Source organism: Phyllobates terribilis, unplaced genomic scaffold, assembly GCF_046119375.1.
Source record: "Phyllobates terribilis strain yellow unplaced genomic scaffold, ASM4611937v1 Scaffold_2__4_contigs__length_985480577, whole genome shotgun sequence".
In the NCBI taxonomy this organism is placed as follows: domain Eukaryota; kingdom Metazoa; phylum Chordata; class Amphibia; order Anura; family Dendrobatidae; genus Phyllobates; species Phyllobates terribilis.
In genome coordinates, this window is record NW_027362762.1 from 512,663,843 (window position 1) to 512,688,707 (window position 24,865).

The following is a 24,865-nucleotide window of genomic DNA, read 5'->3' on the forward strand; positions in this document are numbered from 1 at the left end:
ATCCAAAGATGCTCCACAGTTACCAAACATTGTGCCACACTGATAAATTTGGCACAAATAAAAGGAAAACTGACTTCAAGTATTCCTCTCGTAATGAATTTACCCCATGGTGCACACTCCTGTGTCACAATTGAATCACACCAGTAGATTCACATTTTTGAGCGTATAGGCAGAGACCTGTCAATCCAGGCAGGGGAGAAACGGCAGAGGACCCGCCTGTCTGACTAGTCTATAGCGCGGTCTCAGTCCCTGGCGGCTATTAAAGGATGGTTTTCTCTGATCGCCGCAGCGTTTCAGAGTCAAACTTACCTGGCTGAGTTCATACAACCAGTGCCTGACACGTTTCCCATGGATTGGGGAGCATGTATCAGCTGTCAGGTTCTCTTCAGGGTACAAATAACTTGGGCCTTCCTATAGGCATTCAGGCTACACTAGTGTTCCCCAATCTGTGGTTGCCCAGGTGCAGTAAGACTATAACTCTCAGCATGCTAGATAACAGGTCAGAGACTACTGGTCTATACTTTATATACACAGAAAAGAAAAAATGATTCTTCATGGAATTTAATTTGTTTCTAGGAAGGATTTCCATCCAACCATGTGCAATTACTTTCCCAGGCACTTCGGAGTGTATGCGTCACAGATCTTTTCTCTATGTGGCACTTGGAAGTGCTGACGTGGCCTGGCCGGCAAGTCAGCATGATGACTCACTTTCCAAACACAACGCTGCCTGTCAATGTTCAAACATTCTTTACATACAGAACTGCTTTCATTTTATATCTGCGCTGAGCCCGACACCAAAATGTCAGCTCACATTTTTTGGAGACCCTGTTTATGCTCTTAAATTTACAGATAGTGAATCCAAATGTCAGCTCACATATGAAAAAGTAAGTACACATGTAGGAGAGTTGAAGGTTATTTTTAACCCTTTAGATCAGCAACATTTGTGCAATGTAATAACTCAATTGTCGTATGTAAAAATCACAGACTGCGATATGAATATACTTCAGACGTCTACCTTTGGATAATAAGGTGGCATGTGCATTCACATGCTGCCCCCATGGTGGGGTTTTCTGCCACAATTGCAGCAATGTTGCACCCCTTTGGTGCCAATTTAAAAAATCAAGGCAAAATTAAGGTTTTAGGATTATAAAAATGTCTGCTTTCTTCCAAACGTGTCCACAGGTTATATTTTGTATGGTACTCCAGAACCGTTCACTTAAAAGGAGCTGACCACCTAACCCATGCATTAGTGTCACGCTGTTTCTGGAAGAAAGCGGCTTTTTTTTTCTAATCTTGTACAAGCTCTTAAAAGAAGAAAACAAAATTACCTAGATATGTCAGCTTATAGAATCCAGGTTTCATTTTTCCACAATTATATAGGTTGATGAAAATACATAAGTCCATCAAGTACATACTTTCCCAATCAATATTCATATATTAATAAAAAATGAGAGGAAAATTCTATTAGTGCAGAATTAGGTCTATAGTCAGTATACATACAAGTCAATGATGCCCCTGCAAAATACTGCCATATCTGTATCTGTAATGTGTCAAAATATTACATTATATATAATATTAGAAAAAGTTTGAAAACTAAACAAATGATGATACAATATTTAACCCCATCTGATTCAAAATCCACTCTTGCAAACAGGCACAGGTTGAGCTGCTAAAATTACTGGACGAACTAGCAGGGAACCACTCATGTAAAGCACCACTCCAGTGTTTTTTTTATTGCAGTGCTGGAGTGGTGCTACTAATGTACGTTCCCTGCACCTAATATTATAATTACCAGCCACAGTCTTCATCTGTTCCCAGTGCCGCTCCGGTTGGTCTTCAGCAAGTTGTGACCAGCAGATCTCTCCACTGTTTGCTGGGCAAGCCGGAAGTCACAACTTAATGGAAGTCTATGAGAGCCAGAACGAGGCCAGAACAAGGCTCTCATAGACTTACACTGAGAACTTGTGACCGTTACCTCTGACTTCCGGTCAGTGAGAAGTTACGAACTAGGGGATCGGGACCAGAGCAGTGCTGGGAAGAGCTGAAGACGACGGCTGGCAAGTATAATACTAGGGAATGTACACTAGTGACACCACTCCAGCACTGAAATAAACAAAAAAGCTGGAGTGGTGCTTTAATATGTAGCTATGGTGCAAAAGTTGTAGTATCTTACAGTGACAAAGTAGGGGAGGTAATAGACAAGTATCCTAGTTTCTTTAAAGAGGTTGTCTGGTCTTAACCTACAAGTCTGAAGTCACACTATGTGCGCTGTGAGGATTCTTCGGTGCCCAGAACGGTGGTCATGTGACCGCAAGTATGCATACTCCCATTGCAACTAGATGCTCAAGGCAATTGTATTGTATCGGACCTGTATTTCCTTATATAATGTTCATTTTAATATGATTATATGAATTGAATGTGTTTATTCTTTACTCTGACGTACTATAGGCTATTGATCTTCCTCCTTCTTCTTTTAAATATTTTTTAATAAAATTAATCTATTTTAAACATTTTGGTGGTGTGTGGCTACTCCAGCAGTCGTTTCTCTGGGTACAGAATGTTATAGGAGTACTCCACCCGTTCCTAACCTGGAAATACATTTTGTGCCATATGAATATTTTGATAGTGATATTAAAACATATAGACACCTTCAGACTACTTTTTTACACCAATGCATATATTTTTGCAATAGACTTTCATTAAAATGTGGATTGTTTCTGGCTACAGCCTTTTTTTGTTATTTCATATAGTAGACTACAGAATTAGCAGTGAATTCATCTGTAGTTCTCATCACTCTTCTAAACGTATATATATATGACTAAATGAAAGTTCAATTGTGAAGGCAAAAAAAAAGCCCCCACATAGCCTCCTATCTACAGCATGAGCCCCCAAATAGCCCCCAGGATTGTTCACATCGGTCTCAATGAGGGGGTGTGCTGGAGTCAGATGTTCCTGATTAATGGAAAGGTGCATGCTTCATAACGGCAAAAATCTTACTCCAGTACATGAGGGTAAGAATTGTGGCGTAGCAAACGATCGTCAGTCACTACACCCCTATCCAACTCACTTTGTCGGAGCTGGCAAAAATAGCATGAGAATGCCAAAAATCGCAAAATTTTAGCACACCCTTGAGTTTTACAACAATTTTGCAACTTTACAAACTTCTTGTGCCAGAATACTGGTGCAAAAGCTTTGATGAATCGGAGCCCTATGAGTTTAAAAACAATGTAAACTTTCACAGTTGATTTGAGCAAAGTGGCAAATAATCAGCTGAATTAAGCAAATTGTAGCTACATAGTAACATAGGCTGCAAAAAGACCTAGGTCCCTCAAGTTCAACCTTTCTCCACGAATTATACATTTTTTGGCCCTAAATTACCTATAACCATAATGGTATTTGTGCTAAGGAAGTCATCCAGCCCTTTTTTGAAAGCTGTTATAGTGTCTGCCATTACTACCTCTTGTGGTCGGGCATTCCACAGTCCGATTGCTCTGACTGTAAAGAACCCTCTCCTATTTAGCTGCCAGAATCTACTTTTTTCCACCCGTAATGAGTGCCCCCTGGTCCTTAGTATAGTCTTTGGAAGTAATAATTCATGTGCCAGTACTTTGTACTGACCACACATATATTTATACATATAAATTAGATCTCCTTTTCTAAGCTAAACAAGCCCAACTTTTCCAACCTTTCAAATGAGAAGCCTTCCATCCCTTGTAATAATCTAGTTGCCCGTCTTTGAACTGACTCTAGCTTTAGAATATCCTTTTTAAAATGTGGCGCCCAAAACTAGATCCCATATTCTAGATGTGGCCCCACCAGTGATTTATGAAGTGGTAACAATACGTTAAAATCCCGTAATATTATCTCTCTTTTTTATACACCCTAAAATCTTGTTTGCATTTGCGGCTGCTGCTTGACATTGAGTACTGCTGCTCAACTTACTTGTAACCAGAATACCTAAGTCCTTCTCCTGTTCTGTAGTCCCGAGTATACTCCCATTTAATGTATATGCAGCAATATGATAACTCTGTCCTAGGTGCGCTATTCTACATTTATCTACATTTAACCTCATCTGCTAAGTTTTTGCCCATTCAGTCATCTTATCCAGATTGTTTTGCAATATTGTAATGTCAAGATCAGATTTTAATATCCTACATAGTTTGGTGTCATCAGCAAAGACTGACACTTTACTCTCAATCCCATCTCCAAGGTCAATAACAAAGAGGTTAAAAAGAATTGGTCCTAGCACAGATCTCTGCGGCACCCCACTGCTGACTGTATCTCATTTAGAGAACGTACCATTTATGATGACTCGGTTTCCTGTCTTAGCGAATTCCTTACCCATCTACATATAGTTCCCCCAAGTCCTTGCTTCAGTATAAGGCTGCTATGTGGTACAGTGTCAAATGCCCTTGCAAAGTCCAGATAAATCACATTACCAACATCCAGATTCGCACTTACCTCCTCATAGAACACCAACATGTTGGTTAGACACAACCTATTTTTCATGAATCCGTGCTGATTATCAGTTATTATATTATCTCTTTGCACCCTACTGATGTCAGACTTGCCGGACGGTAGTTACCTGGATCCAACTTCTTACCTTTCTTAAATATCGGTACCACATCAGCTATCTTCCAATCCTCTGGCACTACCCCTGTTACAAGAGAGACTAAGAATGAGATAGAGCGGTCTGTAAATTACTGAGTAGTGATGAGTGAGTATGTTCTGTCCGAGTATGCTCGGGCCGAGCTCCGAGTATTTACAGCTGCTCGGTGATATGTGTGAATCGCTCCCCTGTGCATGATTTACGGCTGTTTGGCAACTTTATTACATGGGAGGAATGTGTAAGAAATAGACATTCCTCACATGTAATAAAGCTGTCAAACAGTCGCAAATCATGCACACGGGAGCGATTCAACCATATCACCGAGCAGCTATAAATACTCGGAGCTCGGCCCGAGCGTACTCGGCGAAAGGGTTAACAGAACATACTCGCTCAACACTATTACTGAGCTCAATTCCCTCAGTATCCATGGATGAATGCCATCTGGGCAGGGGGATTTGTCAATATCTAATTTGCTCAGACGTAGGCGTACTTCTTGTACTTTAGACTGACTCTTCAACACTATAAATTTCTTCTACAGTACATTGGAATTTCGCCCATTTTAATGTAATTGAAACCTGTAACAATTTTTGCAATACACTGTCTATGCCACAGACTTCATTTTAGCAGCATACCAAACAACCCATGGGATTGTTGTATATGTCAACCAGAAATAAAATAAAAAATAAAATTTACTTACATTTTCAATTGGTTAAAATTCATACTAATTCTTTAGCATGCAAACCCGGCTTGACATGCCAAGATAATTTACAATTTGATTTAGAATGATCTTTGATGTATTCCAACAAAAAAGTAGGAATTTAACTAAGAGTACACAGTACAGATACTATTGTGAGCAACGTGGATTACATTATCAAAGTGTTACAATTATAAAAACAAGCACGGTGCTTAAAATACAGAACATGTCAAAGTTAACCACAGTGGTGTCTAGATAGGCAGTAGCTGGCTGGCACATGACACTGGCACTCAGAAACCATTGCACAACAATACATTCTTGCCAAAGAAAACAGTGCCTACAATGGAATAAAAGACGAGGAACTCAGAGGTTCTAATTGGAGCTGGCAAAAATCCCTGTTTACAGCAGCATCCTGGAGTAGAGCACAGCGCCTTCTCACAAAGAGGAAGGCCAACGGACCTCGCTCAGCGAGATCCAACCTCAGATGACCCAAGTAAAGCCAGGCTGCGGAGGAAATGAAAATGCTCACTTACAATTTCAGCAAGATTTATAAATAAAAAGGAAACTAAAAAAGTATCATCTGCAACATCCATAGTATCCATCAAAATTGACACATATTTGAGTTTACATTGAAGTCTTAGAGAAGCTAAACTGAGGAGTAAAAAATCCCCAAAACTACTGCGCATGAACCACAGTATGCACAGAGCAAATTATATTGTGAAGTTCAAGATCACAACATAGGAAGAGACCTCATGAAAAGGAGAGCGATGCGGCACACTGAGAAACGCAACGGTCTCTCTCTAAACCATCAGACAGAGCACTAAATATATGAAATATATGGCATTTTGTCACTACACAAAAATGATCCTCATCAAAATTGGCTCAGTGGTTAGCACTGTTGTTTTGCAGCACTGGGGTCCTGGGTTCAAATCCCACCAAGGACAACATCTGCAAGGAGTTTGTATGTTCTCTCTGTGTTTGTGTGGGTTTCCTACCACACTGCAAAGACATACTGATTGGAGCTCACAATCTTAATTCCCATTGGGGTCAGTGATGGTGATGATGAGGTCTGTAAAGTACTGTGGAATTAGGCTACATTCCCACGATCCGAAGCCGGCTGCAGCCCAGACACAGCGGAATAGCCGCCAGCTATGCAAATGAGCGGTGCCATTTTTTTCCCACCTGCAGACTCTCCTCATAGAGATTAGGTCTATGTGGGGGGGGGGGGAGGGGGGAGCCCACATGAGGACCCGCAAGAGAAATTGATATGTTGTGGTCCGGAAAGACGCGCCGCATGTCAGTTTCCGCGGGTGTGCTGCAGACGCATAGTGGGCATGGGATTTCTACAAATCCCATCCACTATGCTGTAACAGCTGGCCGCAGCGGGTTTGACGTTGCATAAGTCCGCAGCGCCAAACCCGCAGCGGCTCTGGATCATCTGCACATACCCTTAATGGCACTAAATAAATGACAAAAATAAATACAGCAAGTGTAGAGTTTAAGAATTTTGGGGGAATTTCTATAAAAGAAAAAGACTTTGATCAGGATATACCAAATGCATACATGCCTTTATAGGAAAAGGTGTCATATACTGTAGGTAAGGCTACACTGACATCTGTGTCAGAGCCGCGGTGCCTCATGGTGGGGCCAATCATTTATATACACCTTCCCACCTTCATGTTTTCCCTGAATCTCACCCCCCTCCTTGATTGACAGTTCTGACTTCATATGGCCAGAGAAGCTAAGATATATAGAAACTAAGCAGGTGGGAAGGTGTATATAAATGATTGGCCTTGCCGTGAAACACTTTGGTTTGAACAGTCATTTTACACTGAGCCCCTTTAACCCTTTCACGACAACCGACATATACTGTATGTACAGCGGTGCGGGAAGTGTGTTCCAGCAATCCGCCATACGTGTATGGTGTGATGATTGTATGGACTCACTCCGAGCACCAGCACGATCAAAGGTAATGGTCAGTGCTATATGAGAGCTGGCACCCTGTGGCAACACCCACGATCTGTGTCCGATTGCTGGAGCTTAACCCCTCTGATGCCGTTGTCAACACTGACATCGATCTCCAAAGCAGAAGGAGGGAGCTCCCCCTCTGCTCCGATTGGCACAAAGTTGGCAGCGGGGTCAGCCAGGAACGTCGGCCTGACACGTCTCCCCCCTGTGTGCAATGCACTGATCTAATGCCCTGCAATGCTAATATTAGATAAGCGATCATGGCAGGGAAAGTTGATGTCCCATCCTGGAAAAAGGTAAAAAAGTAAAAATAAAGTTTTAAATTTTTTTAAAAATATTTAAAAAAAAAAATCACAAAATAAAGAACAAAAAGAAATTAAACAATATTAATCCAATACATACATTTATGTAAAAACAAAAATAAAAACAAATAAAGTAGACATATTTGGTATCGCCTCAGCCTATAAAACTGTCACACTAGTTAACCCTTCAGTGAACACCGTAAATAAATAAATAAATGTGGCAAAAAGCTATGCTTTTTCATCATACCACCGAACAAAAAGTGAAATAAAATGCAATCAAAAAGTCTAATTTAAATAAAAGTAGTATAGCAGAAAATGTCATCTTGTGCGGCAAAAAACAAGCTGCCATACAGCTACATCAGCATAAAAATAAAAAAGCTATAGCTTTCAGAATAAAGCAATACAAATCAAATTCTTTTTTTTTTTTTATATATAAAATTGTTTTTTTTGTGTGCAAAAGCAGCAAAATATGAAAAAATATATATAAATGTGGTATCACTTTAATCGTACTGACCCGAAAAATAAAGTTGTCTTTTCACTTTTACCACATGGCTAATGGCATAATCCCCCCCCCCCCCTGCCAAAAAAAAGAAAACAGTTCCTGAATTGCTGTTTTTTGTTCATTCTGCCAATATCAGAATAGAAAGCATCAAAAAGTGTTATGTGACCGAAAATGGTATAAAGAATAAAAGCGTCAACTAATCCCGCAAAAAACAAGCCGTCACATGGCTGTTGGCAGAAATATAGAAAAAGTATAGCTCTCAAAATATGGCGATGCAAAAGCTTGCTTTGTAAAAAAAAGTATGTTTTGAAGTGTGACAGCAGACAAAGCTAAAAAAACAATAAAAATCTGGTATCACTATAATCACACCGACCCGAAGAATAAAATTGTCTAATCACTTATAATGCACGGTGAACAGAGTAAAAAAATAAATAAAACCAATTCTTGACCTGCTGTTGTTTTGTTCAATCTGCCTCACAAAGATCGCAGCTCAGCTCACATTTATCCTGCACTCTGCCCTGAGCGCTTACATTGGGTTTTCTTTGTAAATCTCTGAAATACATGATTCAGACAGAACACCCGGTGGAAGATTCCCTGTAATGAGGCAGATGGAGACACTGTGGATGCAGTCTGACCTGTAATCCAGCGGTATCCGTCTTTTTAAGCATGCATAAAAGCGTGGTCAGCCAATTTTGTGCACCTCTGAAAAGGATAACAGAGTCCAAATCGAGTGCAGAGTAACTCTGCTGCCTCATTATAGTGAATGGATCCCTTGGGGGGGGGGTTCATCTGAATCACATATATCGGAGATTTAGATGAAAGCCCCGAAATGCTCAGCGTAGAGCACAGTATAAAAGTGACCTAAAATATTATGTAAAATTTTCCCAATAAAAGCTTCAACTGAATCGATAAAAAAAAGCTCTTGAAAATTGCTATGGCTCCTCGCCCCCCCCAAAAAAACAGCAGCTTCTAAGTTTCCAAATCCAAATGCCCCCCTCCCTTCTGAGCCCCACAGTGTGCCTAAACCCCATTTAGCATCCACAAGTTTGGCATTTCTGTAGTAATAAGTGCCCGCTTAGTTTATGAGGTCCACGTCTCCAGAAGCACGAGTTGGGCATGATGTGTGAGCACTACAATGTACTGGACACTACAATGTAAGGGCACTACAAAGTAAGGGCACTAGAGTGAGAGATTTTCAACAAAAAAAACTACAGCTAACTGACTGTATCCAAAAGAGACTGCTAGATACACGTTCAGACAAGTCTCTGTAAAACAGGTAATCCTGAGCAGCGGGGCTGATACTCCTTAGAAGGATCCACCTGGAATAAATATAATCAGCAATTAAACGCTGGAAAAAGAGAATATATATAACAACACCCAGTATGTGACTGGACAGAGACGAGGAGCAATAGAACACAGGTGATAACCGCACACCATAAGAAAAGAAGCAAATGTGAAGGTAAAAAGAAACTCAGCACTTAGACAGGAACTGACCAAGTTTTAGCTGAACATGGAGTGAATCAGACCATGGCACAAAAGGTAACTGGATCAAATTCCAAGGGATAACATGTACATTGTCCATCAAAATGCTTCTGGACACCTAGCAGGTTATAAAAAATGGGTAGATCCATCACTGCAGATTGCCATAGGTGTGGGGAAGAGGCGGCAGATTTTATACACTTGATGTGGTGCTGCCCTCCTATTGCAGACTTTAGTAAAGAGGTCATAGCTATCATCACTGAGATCTTACAATCTCTTGTACCACTCTGTCATGGTGTGATTATTGGCTATCCACACCGAGGAGGCCTGGCCTCACTACCCTCAGGCTGCGTGCCCACGTTGCGTATTACAAGCGTATATGCTGCGGAATTTCCGCAGCGTAAACGCTTGTAAAACGCATGTATATCCGCACCCCATGGTCCCCAATGGCATTCCGCAATGTCAATGCCCATGCTGCGGATTTTTCCGCAGCGTATATGCTGCGGCCAAAAATCCGCAGCATGTTCATTAATTTTGCGTTTCCGCATGCGGATGGTACCCAAGTCTGGAGGAGAGGAGACTCTCATCCAGACCTGGGTACCAAAGAACCTGTAAAAAAAAGAATAAAATAAAGTTTATACTTATCTTCTGATGTCTTCCCGGTGTTTTCCCGCCGTCGCGAGGTGTGTGAAGGACCTGCCATGTCATTGAGTCATGTGACGCATCACATGACTCAATGACGTCACCGAAGGTCCTGCACACAACAGCCTGAGCCGCTCAAGACTCCGGATGGGGCACAGAATGCATCGGTAGGTGAGTATAAACTTTATTTATTTTTTTTTTAGCATTCTGATTCTTTTTTTTTTAACTATTACTTGGTCACACTATATAAATCCATGCCGGTTGCATGGATTTATATAGTGTGAACAAGTTGTCAAGCACTTTTCCAAGTGATGCTTAAATCACTTGGAGAAGTGCTTGATAACCCGCATGTGGAAATGCATGCAAAGACGCTGCAAAGACGCCTCACATACGCTTCTACCTGGCGGGAAAACCGCATGTAAAATCCGCATGCGATTTTCCCGCCAGGGAGAAGCGTAAAAAATATGCTTCATTTCCGCAACGTGGGCACATAGCCTCACACTTTTCACAGGGAAAGGTTTTTTGGTCGTAAGGATATGTCCATGCGATGGATAGATAGAAGACCCCCCATGGATTTCAAACTGGATCAATATGGTAAATTCTGCAGCTGCCTATGAGGGTAGTTTATAAAAAATAGACCTCAACCTCAAAAGTTTTCTAGGGTATGGAAGCCGTTGTGTGATTCCCCTTTGACTCAATGAAATGAGGAGTATTCTCTCATGAGTAAAATACAATCATAGCCGCGAATGTTAGCACCCTTGAGATTGCTCTAGAAAATGTTGTTATACACATTTTGATTTCCTTTGTGTGTATTGGAACAACACAAAAAAAAACTGAGAAAAAAAAAAAGGCAAATTGACATCATTTCACATAAAATGCCAAAAATGGCCAGGACAAAATTGTTGGCTCCCTCAACTTAATATTTGGTTGCACAGCCTTTGAAATATAAAACTGCAATCAATCACTTCCTATAACCATCAACAAGCTTCTTACACCTCTCAACTAGAATTTTTGACCACTTTTCCTTTTACAAACTGCTCCAGGTCTCTCATATTTCAAGGGTACCTTCTCCCAACAACAATTTTAAGATCTTTCCCATGTATTCAATGGGATTTACATTCAGACTCATTGCTGGCCACTTCAGAATTCTCCAATGCTTTGTTTCCATCCATTTGTCTCACACACCACCTCCTCATCTCGCCCCCTATCTGTCGGTGTCGCCCAAGGCTCAGTTCTAGGACCCCTACTCTTCTCCATCTACACTTTCGGACTTGGACAGCTCATAGAGTCTCACGGCTTTCAGTATCACCTCTATGCTGATGACACACAGATCTACCTCTCTGGACCGATATCACCTCCTTACTAACCAGAATCCCACACTGCCTGTCCGCTATTTCATCTTTCTTCTCAGCTAGATTCCTAAAACTTAATATGGATAAAACTGAATTCATCATCTTTCCACCATCTCGCTCAACCCCTCAATCTGACCTATCCATCAAAGTCAATGGCTGTCCACTCTCCCCAGTCCCGCAAGCTCACTGTCTGGGGGTAACCCTTGACTCTGATCTCTCCTTCAAACTTCATATCCAAGCCCTTTCCACTTCCTGCTGACTGCAGCTCAAAAATATTTTCCGGATCCGCACATTCCTCAACAATGAATCTGCAAAAACCCTAGTGCACACCCTCATCATCTCTCGCCTCGACTACTGCAACCTCCTGCTCGGTGGCCTCCCTTCTAACACTCTCGCACCCCTCAATCTATCCTAAACTCTGCTGCCCGACTAATCCACCTGTCCCCCCGCTATTTCCCAGCCTCTCCCCTCTGTCAATCCCTTCACTGGCTCCCTATTGCCCAGAAACTCCAGTTTATAACTCTAACCATGACATATAAAGCCATCCACAACCAGTCTCCTCCATACATCTGTGACCTAGTCTCCCGGTACTTACCAGCATGCAACCTCCGATTCTCACAAGATCTCCTTCTCTACTCCCCTCTTATCTCCTTTTCCCACAATCACATACAAGATTTCTCAGATGCATCCCCCCTACTCTGGAACACTCTATCCCAACATATCAGACTCTTGCCTACTGTGGAAACCTTCAAAAGGAACCTGAAGACCCACCTCTTCCGACAAGCCTACTACGTGCAGTAATCCTCGCTCCACCATGCCGCTGCACGACCAGCTCTACCCTCACCTACTGTATCTTCACCCATCCCTTGTAGATTGTGAGCCCTCGCTGGCAGGGTCCTCTCTCCTCCTTTACCAGTCGATGACTCATTTTTGTTGAAATTATTGTACTTGTTTGCCATGGAATTAATGGTGCTTAATAATAAATAATAATAATAATTTGTGGGTGCTTCTTAAAAGTATGTTTGTAATTATTGTCCTGCTGGAAGACCCATGACCTAGGACGCAAATCCAGCTTTCTGACACTGGGCACTACATTGGTACCGAAAATCCTTTGGTAATCTCCAGATTTCATGATGTGCTGCATACAGTCAAGGCACCCAGTGCCAGAGGCAGCAAAACAACCCCAGAACATCTTTGAACCTCCACCATATTTGACTGTAGGTACTGTTTTTTTCTTTGTAGGCCTCATTCCATTTTCGGTGAACAGCAAAAACGCTTCCCCAGCAGAATTTTGGCAAACTGCAGTCTAGCTTTATTTCTCTGTGTCAGTAGTTGGGTCATCCTGGGTCTCCTGCCATAACGTTTAATTTAATTCAAATGTCGACAGAGAGTTTGCCCGGATACTGATTCACACTAAGCCTGCAGAAGAGCTTGAATTTCTTTGGAACATGATTGGGGCTGCTTATCCACCATCCAGACTATCCTGCACTGCAACCTTTCATCAATTTTTCTCTGCTGTCCACGTTCAGGGAAATTAGCTACAGTGTCATGGGTTGTAAACTTCTTGTTTATATAGCGCACTGTGGACAATGAAATATCAAGATCTCTGGAGATGGATTTGCAACCTTGAGATTGTGGATACTGTTCAACATTTTTGGTTACCAAGTCCTCAGGCAGTTCTCTTCTCCTCTTTCTGTTCTCCAGGCTTAGTGTGGCACATAGAGATACACAATGCACAGATTGAGTTAACTCCCCTTTTTGTCTGGTTTCAGGTGTGATTTTCATATCGCCAACACCTGATACTTGCCACAGGGGAGCTTGAACGAGTATCACATGTTTGAAACAAAGTTGTTTACTCACAATTCTGTAAAAGTGCCAACATTTTGTCCAGACCATTTTTGGGGTTTTGCGTGAAATTATGTCCAGTCTGCCTTTTTTTCTGTTTTTATTGTGTTGTTCTAATACACATAAAGAAAATATACATGTATATAACAAAACGTGTAATTGCAATAATTTTCTGGGAGAAATACTTCATTTTCCGGAATAATTTTAAGGGTGCCAACACTTTTAGCCATGTCTGTATGTGATATTTTTGTACAAGACCATCTACCACAATACATGAAATAAAAACATTTTAAAAATAGGCAAAACATTGCTCTAAGCAATATCAAAAATGGGGGGAAGAGATATCAATGTGTTCTTTGCAAGTAATAACCCCCTTGAACCCGCAGGTAAATGAAGTGCTACTTATCAAATCCCATAGTGTAAAGCATGGTCATTGAAATATATCATAAAAGCATGCCACACAATTTAATTAATCAACGGCAGAAAATACATGCGTGTATGATGTAAGGCATGATCATTAAGTATATCACAACAGCATACCACATAATTTAATTTATCAATAACAAAGTGCATGCATGCATGCATAATGATAGGCCAGGTAAACCTGGAAAACCATGTCAAAGGTTAAATTATATGTAGGGAATGAATTGGGATAGTTACATGCCGGCAGAGCAATTTCCACAGTCGCCCTGCACTTCCTCCAATTTCATTCAGGTAGTCCGGCTAATCTGCGTGTGATGGGCCTACAAAAAATGCAGCCTAACTCGCGTAAATCGGACTACACTGGTGATCTGTTGAGGTCTGAGTCCAGGTGGATCTTTATTTTAGATTCAGTGGCCCCGAGGGGCATAAATGAGGACTTCTCCTTCACTGGCTATTTGGCCTAGATATTGACCCCTTGAGGTTTCTCCATTCAATTGGTGCATACTGGGGTTCAGAAGGGAGGGGGAAGATTGGATTTGGGAGGGCAGATTTTGCTGAATTTTTTTTGGAGATGGGGGGAGCCGTTTCGCTTTTCGAGAGGCTTTATGCTACCAGCAATGTGGTAGCCCCGATATTTTCATTGACGGATGACTAACCTGAGTGGGGACTTGCTTTTTTTGTGGATTGAGTTGAAGCTTTTATTGGGAACATTTTACATAACATTTTGGATCACATTTATCCTACGGTCTATGCTGAGCACTTACTTTGGGTTATCCATCTAAATCTCCGAGTGACGTGATTCAGATGAAACCCCCGAGGGATCCATTCACTATAATGAGGCAGCAGAGTTACTCTGGACTCCGTCTGGCCTGTGTTCAGCATTGTCCTTTCCAGAAATACACAAAACCGTGGCCGAGCGCTTTTGTGCACGCTTAAAAAGAAGGACACAGCCGGATCATAGGCCAGAAAGCATCCACAGTGTCTCCATCTGCCTCATTACAGGGAATCTTTCGTCAGGGTTTCTGGCTGAATCACGTATTTGAGAGACTTACACAGAAACCCCGGTGTAAGCGCGGAGCGCAGGATAAACGTAAGCCGAGCCTTACTGCGATCATTGGAAGGCAGAATAAACAAATCAACAGGTCAAGAATAAGTTTTATTTATCTTTTACGCCATTCATCATACGGTAAAAGTCGAGTTTATTCTTCGCATCAGTGCGATTACAGCGATACCAGTATTTTTTTTTTATGACTGGCTACTATAACACACTAAAACAGGTTGTTTTTCTTGTTTTGTTTTTTTTTTTTCCAAAAAAAAAAAATTTTTTTGCGCCACCATATTTTGAGAGCTATAATTATTCTATGTTTCTGTTGATAGTCATGTGACGGCTTGTTTTTTTTTTCTGGATGAGTTTTTATTGGTACCATTTTCAGGCACATAACATTTTTTGATTGTTTTCTATTTTGATTTTTTTTTTTTGTTATTCTACTCACTGTATGGTAAATTTGATAAGGCAGCTTTATTCTTGGGGTCAGTATAACTACAGCGATACCACATTTGTATAATTTTGTTTTGCTGCTTTTACACAAAAACAGTTTTATAGAAAAAATATTGTTTTTGCATCGCTATTTTCTGAAAGCTCTAGCTTTTTTGTTTCTCTGCTGACGGAGCTGTATGGCCGCTTGCTTTTTGCAAGACAAGATGCTGTTTTCAGAGATACCATTTTTATTTTCATTCTACTTAATAGTGTTTTATTCCACTTTTTCCCAGCGATATGATGAAAATCATAGTTTTAGCCATTTTTTTATGGTATTCACTGAAGGAGTTAAACAGCGCGACAGTTTTAAAGATAGAGTCATTCTGGACGTGGCGATACTGAATAGGTGTACTTTTATATTTTTATATAAATATACATATTTATTGGTATATTTTTTGCTTGGTTTTTTTTTGTTTTTTTAATCAAAAACTAACTTAGTCCCCCTATGAGACCAAGTTTTATTCTTCGGATACCTGGTAGGATGCATTGCAACACACATGTACTGCGATGCATTACACCCGTCAAGTGTAACACTGACAAAACACTTAGACCATGCTCCTGGCTTGATCAAACAGGCCATCATACTTGACAGACCTGGAGGTCATTATTTGACCTCAGGTTTCCACGACTACCATCAGCAACCAGAGATTACGTCATCAGGGGGCCGATTGGGTGGGAGAGGAAGCCTTCTAAATGCTGAGATTGCTATTGATCACAGCATTTATGGGGTTAAACCCAGGGTGGTGTCGTCACTGTACGTCATGACATAAAGGGGTTAATGAGCAATGAGACATGCTGTTTGTTAAATGATGAAACCTTGTCATGTTGTATATTCTTTAATCAAACGAGTTAAAAAAAACAACCTGCATTAAAGACACCATAGTGGAATCCATCAAACCTTATTACAAGTTGGTCTACTGGCATTTGTTGCAGGACAGATGATCACTACATTATTGTCTTCTGTTAGTAACGAAAAGCAAGCCGCAGATGTTAACAGAGCCTGAGAGAAATTAATAAACTGCACTAAAATTCATACAAAAGAAGTTGAATCACTGTCTGATATTTAGCTTCAATAAAAAAAAGAACCTTAAACTTTTATTGATGCTGTAATAAGCAATCAAGGCCAAATGCATTCTGAAGCCACACGGATGTCCCCAGGGCCATTTCCTAGCATACTTCAGTTATCTTCATTGTCAGATCGTGTACACACCTGCAGTTTATTTGCATATTTTGTACAACTGGAATGTCAGGTATGGGCAAACTGTCAACTGAAAAAGGTCTTTCACTTTGTTATGGAGGTTTGGGAATCATTTGGACTTTTTTGAGGCAAACTCTTTCCTTCCCTTTCCACCAAAGCCACGAATACTTTGTATCTTCTTTAGCTGTTCTTCAATGGTGTGGATTATATCTACTTCTTCTGGAATATGAACATACCTCACGTTGCGTCCAGTAACAAACAAGTCATCTAGTTTAGCCTCCTGGCCGTGGCGATCTGTGTAGATAACCTTTTCCAGGCGTATATTCATGAAAGCATCTACATTTAGGATAGTCCCCCTGGCAGAGCTTTCATTGCGTAAGTCAACAGTGGTGACAAGACCATGTAACCCCTGCAAGAGGATTATTAGACTGTTTTCAGCAATTGTTCTCTCTTTCACCGAGTGACTGACCTCCATGACAGCACCTATAAAATAACACTAACTTGTTAGTCTCAATATATAATTAACTAATACTAGGTACATCACAACGCAAACACCAACTGTATACATGAAATACAGACCAAAGAAAACAAATTAATATATCCCAATTTTAAGTTAATACAGGGTGGTTCAATGTTGAGGATTCTCAACCTTTGGCCAGAATGGAGAGTGGTTAAAAGATCTATAGTTCTGGGGACACCTGTGCTGTCCTGCATTACAGAGATTGTATGAACATTGAGTAATGCTTTACATCTCCTGTGAGGGCAATGTGGGGAAACTGAGCCTGTACTTCTCCGCTCACCCACAGGTAACTGCTGATCCCTGAAGGACTCTCTGATCTGCTTATTGTCAAGGAACCCTTCTAACAAGTAGATGATGTCCAAACTAGAAACCCCCTTTTAGCAAAAAATTTTTTTTAAATGAAATAGTGTGTGCAATTCGACTCATATGGGTGACATATGTTTGGACACACTAGATTTGAAGGCACAAAAAATGGAGTTTGCTAAAAATGCATGAAATTATTTTTCTACAAATCCTGAGTAGATTATTGGCAATTCCAAACCACTAGGAGTCAAATTTATATTATTTTATTGTAGCAGGAACTTTGTAAATCAGCAGTGCAGGCCAAGCAGATGGCCTTCATCAAGGACCACACATCGGATTAAGCCGAGGTTCTTTTTACTTTATTTTCCTATAAAAAAAGGAAATTTTGAGTCTCTGGAACGCGGTCCGAGTACAGAAAATGATGTCCGGATTGGCATTGGGTCTTCAGACCTAAACTCAACAAGTTCATATGCAGAATGCTGACTTCAAGAAAGAGGAACCATGGCCCGTCACTACATCGCAGTCCATACTCTGACCGTGTATCATGGATATTTGCAATTAGCTTCGAGGAGAATTCACTCAAATCAGATTTTTACTGCCCATTATGCAATAAAGACACATAAGGATTTTTATCAATGCAATTTCAAATCCACAGCATTTCAGTGTCTACAATGAGATCAGTCTGGTTACTCTTTGGGGTCCATTTTGAGCGGAATAATAAGTTCTGTGAGCTGCTCTTTTTGTCATGTTCAATAACAGGTCACAATGGAAACTAGATAGACCCAAATATAGTCAATAGCCCTTCTACTTCCATTTTCATCGATCTCAGCACCCAACTGACCCCTCTCAGGTAGGACGAGAAATCATTAATTTTCAGCTCTCAAATTAAAGGTTCCATAGTTGATGTCCCAAAAAAACCTGCATAAGCCAGCGGACCAAAGGCGAGTATGTGACTCCGTGAAATTGTGTTAGTTGAGTGTCCTATATACAGTAAGAGGAAAGAGTGATGTGGTCAGCGGCTGTACTACAGGCAGTGACATGACCTACTACATTTTGTAAGGCCTAAATGCCTTCTCTAAATCAACAATATGCAATGAGCCTCTTCAAAGAGGAAGAGGTCTTGAACTCTAGCACCATCTATTGGGTGTTATCGCCCTTTTAATGAACCTTGCCACATGACTTAGGATAAGAAGCCAAACAAGAAACTCCATTTGCAGATGTGTGTTTCGGAGCGTTACCCCTGCTCATTGCAAAGCAGGAAATCTGATTTCGGTCTCTAACTGGTGGTTGAACAATTCTCCTTGTGCAGAGTGTCAAGCTGGCCTAAGGAAACTTATAGGCCATGCAATGCTCCTGCTACATCCAATGGGTGGCGCCAGAGTTCCTGTCCTCTTCCGCTCTGAAAAGGCTACTTGCATTTTTAAATTCCCAGAGAAGCATTGCATGGCATACAGGTCTCATTACGCTGGCTTATCAATCTCCAGAAGGAGAAACATGCCCCCTTGGAACCTAAATCATCATTATAAATTCTGTGAGAAGAACATTGTAAGAGTAATTGGGATTTATATTTGAGTGGACACCAATCCCCAGTCAGTTTTGAATATGAACATGGTAGGAGTATTAATCCTACAAGACCAGTTGAGTTGCAGGTTGTATAACATTGCTGTTCTGTGAACAGATGACTAGTGTAAGGTGAGCCAACTCCAGGTCTGCAAGTCACTGAATACCTAATCTACAGGATCTAACCATATACAACCAGCTGGTAGATAAGATTAAGAAACAGAACAAGAGAGTGATAGATGCAATTCTATGACTCATCTGCTGTAAATGTCCTAACCATAGATCTCCAGCTATTACAGGGCTCTTCGCATGCTCAGCAGATGATGGTAAAATGCTGGACGATAAATCTGCTATTGTGTAACTAGAAAGGCTTATCTGGTTTGGTGTGAGTAATCTGGCGGAGGTTCCCTCCCCCTAGATCCAGCACCACTCTTGACAATAGACTTATGTTATTATCTCTGCCTTTTTTTTTTCACTTAATGGACAAACTCAATTATTTTCAGGGCATGTTGCAGGGGCGTGGTGTAAGTCCATAACGTTTCAGCCATCTGTGATTTTTGATCCAATTGTCCAGAAAACAAATGCAAGGGGTGGTTGAAAACACTTGATATAGCGCCTATATAAACTGTAGATCTGGCTCTAGCTACAGGTCTCAGTTTAAGCAAATCTGTCAGCAGGTTTTGGCGAAGTAATCTGAAGACAGCATGATGTAGGGGTTAAAACACAGAATCCAGCAATGTGTCTCTTGGCTGTGTGCTGTTTACTTAAAACCTTCATTGTATCATTGTCAGGACTGGTGCTTGTGAGCAGCTGTCTGACCACGCCCCCTCCTTTGATAAGCAGCTTACTGTCAACAGATAATGTACATAGAAAGCTGTGGTGTGGACAGGGTCAGCTTTCTGAGCTCTGCTACATCTAAAAACTCTTGATTGTAATGGGGCAGCAGTTGTGATACGTTGTTGGAATCAGGGTCTCTTTTCCTTCATTATGCTGCTCTCAGATGAGGTAGCAAAAACCCGGTGACAGATTCCCTTTAAAAGGGTTTTCCACCTCAGGACAAGTTTTCAGCAAGGAGTACAGCTTGCTGAAAACTTGTTGTACATCAAACCAAACTAACTGATGAAACTCAGTTCATTTCTCTTGTATGTGGAAAAAAAAGTTGACGAGCCTAACTGTGTATATTACACACCATTCATATTTGTCAAGCTGCACTGCTTATAGAAAGATTGCCCTGAGAGGGAAAACCCAAGGGTCAGCGGGGAGCACACTTCGTGGGGGCGGACTCCACTTGCATCATTTTCTGCTGCCGTATGCTACACTGATACAACCAGAAGTGTAGAGAGGATGGGGACCTATTCGGAGATGCACTGAACACAGGAGGAGAATGTAGCTGATCCTCTACACCAGGGGTGAGGAACCTTCTTTCTGCCAAGGGCCATTTAGATATTCAAGCCATTCCTCGGGGGACGTACAAATTGTACACTAACTCCACCCACAAAGTAAGTCTTCATACTGGCACTGGTGTCAGGACTTAATTTTTCATTGCAAACGACTCAGCATTCAGTAGTGAACGCTGCATGTACTCACAGAGCAGAAAGAAATTAAAAGGCCAGTGGTCATCAAAACACAGCTGCTGGCCCAAGCACTGCAGTCCCCAGGAATCTGCCCGGGGGGCCAGAGAAAAGGTGATTGAGGGCCGTAAGTGTCCCTCAGGACTGAGGTTCCCCACCCCTGATCTACTCCCTCTCTGAAGCTGCTCACTACACATCTGAATGTAGGGAGCAGTGGCCACTGACATGAGTCAATGATGAAAGGGTGGCCCACCCCCACAAAGTGTGCATGCCGCTGACTCCCTCATAGTCAGGGCACACGCGTAGAGTTGCAGTTTAGGAAACACTCTGGCCAAGCGAAAACCATCAGTTAGTATGCAAATTGTAATGGCACACTAAGCACTTGGCCACACCAAGGCCCCCTCATTTGCATATGTAATAAAATAAGTTTTGAAAGTAATTAAGTGGCTAAGTCCCCCATATAACTGTTCAATTAGTATTCAGGGGGTGACAGACTCCTTTTAATGTCACCCTCTTTATGTCCTTCTGATAACACAAGGAATAAAGTTTTCCCTTCCTGTTGACTGATTCCATTTCAGATGGTTATCTTTCCTGAGAAGTATCTTATGAGGTAATAAGATGAAATCTACACTTCCTCTTTCATCAACATTATCACCATTTCTTCATCAGTTACATATTTCACATTTGTACACAGAAAAAGTAGTAACTCATGCTCACATTTCTCTCCTACAACTATGTGCTAGTGGAATGTACAAATAGTGGAATGTACTAATTGTGACATTTCCAAGCCAAATGTGAAACTTTAAAAATTTGTACATGACAAAATGTTTTATGCAGATGATGCAGTTACCTACAGCCTAAAGTTTACATACATTTAGGATAGGAAATTACAGCTTAAAAGTGTTAGGATATGGGCACACCATCCGTACAGGCAGCGCTTTGAACACCGTATACTTTATGCTGCGTCCAAAGCGTTGCACGCAGGTGAATCCGCATGTGTTCATTGAACCATTCACCGCATCCTATACATTGTATTGATCTAATTTCTCTTGAGGAGACTAGGGACTCCACAAGAGAAACTGACATGCTGCGACCTATGAAGACTGGCCGCGTGTCCTTCTCTGCGGGTGATCCGCAGGTGCACAGAGACGTATAGTGGGCATGGGATTTGTATAAATCTCATCCACTATGCTGTAACATCTGGCCACTGTGGACAATCTGCAGCAATTACTGATCGTGTGCACATACCCTGAACAGACAGAAGGGAGACCGTTCAACAAGACTATCAGGTGAATGACTAAACCTGCAATGCATTGTATACACAATAGTCAAGTGTAGTCATTCAACGGATCACACTGAATATCATGGGGCAAAGGACAGTCAATTTTTCTGTAACTGTTCTTTAATAGACAGATCACTCATGGACAAAAGATCTTTCATCTGACTATGGATAAAAGATTCAAATATGGCTGATTTCATTCTAGACAACGACACTGTTAGTAACTCAGCTAAAAACAATCAATGTTAATTATGGTTGACTTCATCCATTTTCATAATCTTTATTCTAATGTATATGAGCACCATAACTTATGTGGTCTCTGTGTGGCTGTTAGGCAAAAATCAGATGCCTATGCATCATGTGTATAGCTTTACATACAATATCATTGCTGTCCCCATTGGGGCTCACAATTTACATTCCCTATCATTATGTCTTTGGAGTGAGGGAGGAAACTGGAGAACCCAGAGGAAACCCACACTCAGTGAGTGACAGGACACTGCTCACTGAGCACAGATCTGGGGCCTGCTCGCTGCAGGAGTCATTCTCCCAGGCTCCTCTGCTGAGTGGTCACATGGTTTACAGCAGGGGACACTTAGGACAGGTGAGTATATGAATTTTTTTATTTTATTTTTACATGTGGACACATTGCGGGAGGAGACACTACTACTCTCATCATTATCCTCTGCTGGTGCTGATCGCAGCGCCGGCAGGGGACAATGATGAGGGCAGCGTTCAGCACCCGGCGCTTGGGAAGAGCGCTAACTGTACTGTAGATTCCCAAACGCTGGTGTCACACTGATGGCATCCGTGTGCGATACGTGTTGACCTGAATGGGTCCGTGTGATCTGTGCTGTCATCCAAAAACAGACATGTCTACGTGTAGATCACACAGACACACGGTCCGTGAAAACACACTGACATATGCGCAGACTCATTCATTTGAATGTGTCTTCGTGTGTCGGTGTCTCCAGTATGTGTGGAAACTGTGACCACTCGTACCGGAGATACTGACGTGTGAAAGAGCCCTAAGAGTGAGTAGTGACTTCATAGCTAATGACTGATTGACAGCATTGTTGCAGCACTGGTATGAAATCCCACCAAGGACAACATCTGTAATGAGTTTGTATGTTCTCCCTGTGTTTTTCGTGGGTTTCTTCCCACACGCCAAAGACATACTGAGATTGTGAGCCCCAGTGGGGACAGTGATATTGATCTCTGTACTGCACCATCATGTTCTACTTACAAGCGGGAAAACAAATATAAGAAATACAGGTCAAGTGCCTATTGCAGTGTGTAGTCATAATCTGAGGTAACACTAGAGGAAACAAAGGCTTTGCATGATCCTAAGGAGTTAATACATACAGAATTGTTGGCAGCATGGCTAGATCATGAGCCAGCAACATGAAAACCTTCACGTTATACAGATAGCATTCCTAATGGCATAAAAGAAAGCTTTCCTCATGCAGAAGATTGTGTTACTGCCCAATACACTTACGCCTTAGTTAGCTAGCAAGTGGGGGCAAGTAGCACTCGCTATTGAGATACGCCACCCTAGGCCACTGTGAAAGCCAACAAAACATGAAGAAAAGCTTCAGTCTTAGCTATAATCTGTGATGCTGGTCCTTGGAGAGCACAGAGTGCTTAGGAGTGTACCAACATGGAGCAGGCATGATTAGGGGACCAGGGGCTTATTCCTGCAGGTGAATGGTGTGGTCAACAATCAAGCAGATTAACCAGACTCCGCAGTGTGAGGAGCCAGCCAGCTGTCTACTCCGGACTCGATCGCGGATTGGCTGCGCTGGTCATGTGACACCTAGTGTGCGACGTATCGGCAGCAATCTGTGGAAACAGAGCGCGGTATATGTGAAGCCATTGTCTACACGGCCAGATGGTGGCGGCATTCAGCCTCCCCCGGGATGTAAGCCTCCATACTGGCAGCGTTGTGCTCACGTGCTCCCCTAGTGGCAGATACAGGTTTATCAGACTTCTACCTCTGTAGATTGGAGTGGGTCCTAAACGGGACACACAGAGTCCATACACACTCGCGATATAGCACAGTAGTTTCACACTGCCATCAGCTACCACGCCGTGGACGACGAGCTGTTACCCCTGCACCTACTGAGGACGCTCTCCTACTTACAGTGTGGAACCCGCGCCAGTCACTCCGCTCGGAACCGGGAATACAAGGCGGAGCAGCGCCTCCTTTTTGTCACATGATCACCTCGCAGCCAATCAGAGTATCCCGTTTCATGACTGATAGATAATTGAGCCTATGGCTGGTAACTATGCTTCAACCAATCAAACTGTTGGTATGGCTGTGCACCAATCCTGGAGGCGGGGTGTGGGAGCGGGAGAGGGAGTGTACCCTGTCAGAGGCGGAGCAGCTCGGGTCACGTGTGTTAGGGGTTTTCTGTCGCACAAGCCGGGACCCGCCTGTTCTCACCCGGTCCACTCCGCCTCCAGGATGGGTGCAGCCTTGTGATCACTTTCTGCTGGAGGTTCCGCTTGTCCTGGATACGTACCGTATCTGCACGGATAGTCTTCCCGTAATAGGGGGCTTTTACTCCCATCAGGCACGGAGCCGTTGGTTCTGTGGGGGGTTTGCGTTCGGACGTATCGACTATAGTGGTGCAGGGTGCTGTGCTTGGTTTTGGGGCGTATACACAGTCCACTACCTGAGTGGCGGCCTCCAGTAGGCATACACGCCCCAGCGCACGTTCCCTCAGTGCTAGAATAGGCTCATACGCCCTAATCCCGTTATGCGGGGGGTCCGGACCCTGATGGGGCCACTGTGTGGAAGCCCCCTAAGAGTATGCTCTACCTCCCTGGGTCCAGAGCGGAGGCTCCACTGCAGCGATGACGTTCCGGCCATAGCGCTGTAAGGGGACATGCTCACTGTCCAGCGCCGCCTGTGGCCCCGACCCTGCAGAGTAGTAGGCGCCTGTGGCCCCGACCCTGCAGGGTAGTTGCCGCCTGTGGCCCCGACCCTGCAGGGTAGTTGCCGCCTGTGGCCCCGACCCTGCAGGGTAGTTGCCGCCTGTGGCCCCGACCCTGCAGGGTAGTAGGCGCCTGTGGCCCCGA

General features: G+C 42.5%; 1 protein-coding gene across 1 annotated transcript; it reads right to left on the minus strand.

Annotated features, from left to right (window-relative positions):
• Positions 1-16,170: 16,170 nt before the first annotated feature.
• LSM10 (LSM10, U7 small nuclear RNA associated) lies at positions 16,171-24,056 on the minus strand. The gene is made up of 2 exons (XM_073665905.1): positions 23,925-24,056; positions 16,171-17,034 (listed from the first exon to the last, which is right to left on the minus strand). The coding sequence occupies exon 2, from the start codon at positions 17,024-17,026 to the stop codon at positions 16,661-16,663; it is 366 nt and encodes a 121-aa protein (XP_073522006.1). The 5' UTR covers positions 17,027-17,034; positions 23,925-24,056; the 3' UTR covers positions 16,171-16,660.
• Positions 24,057-24,865: the final 809 nt, after the last annotated feature.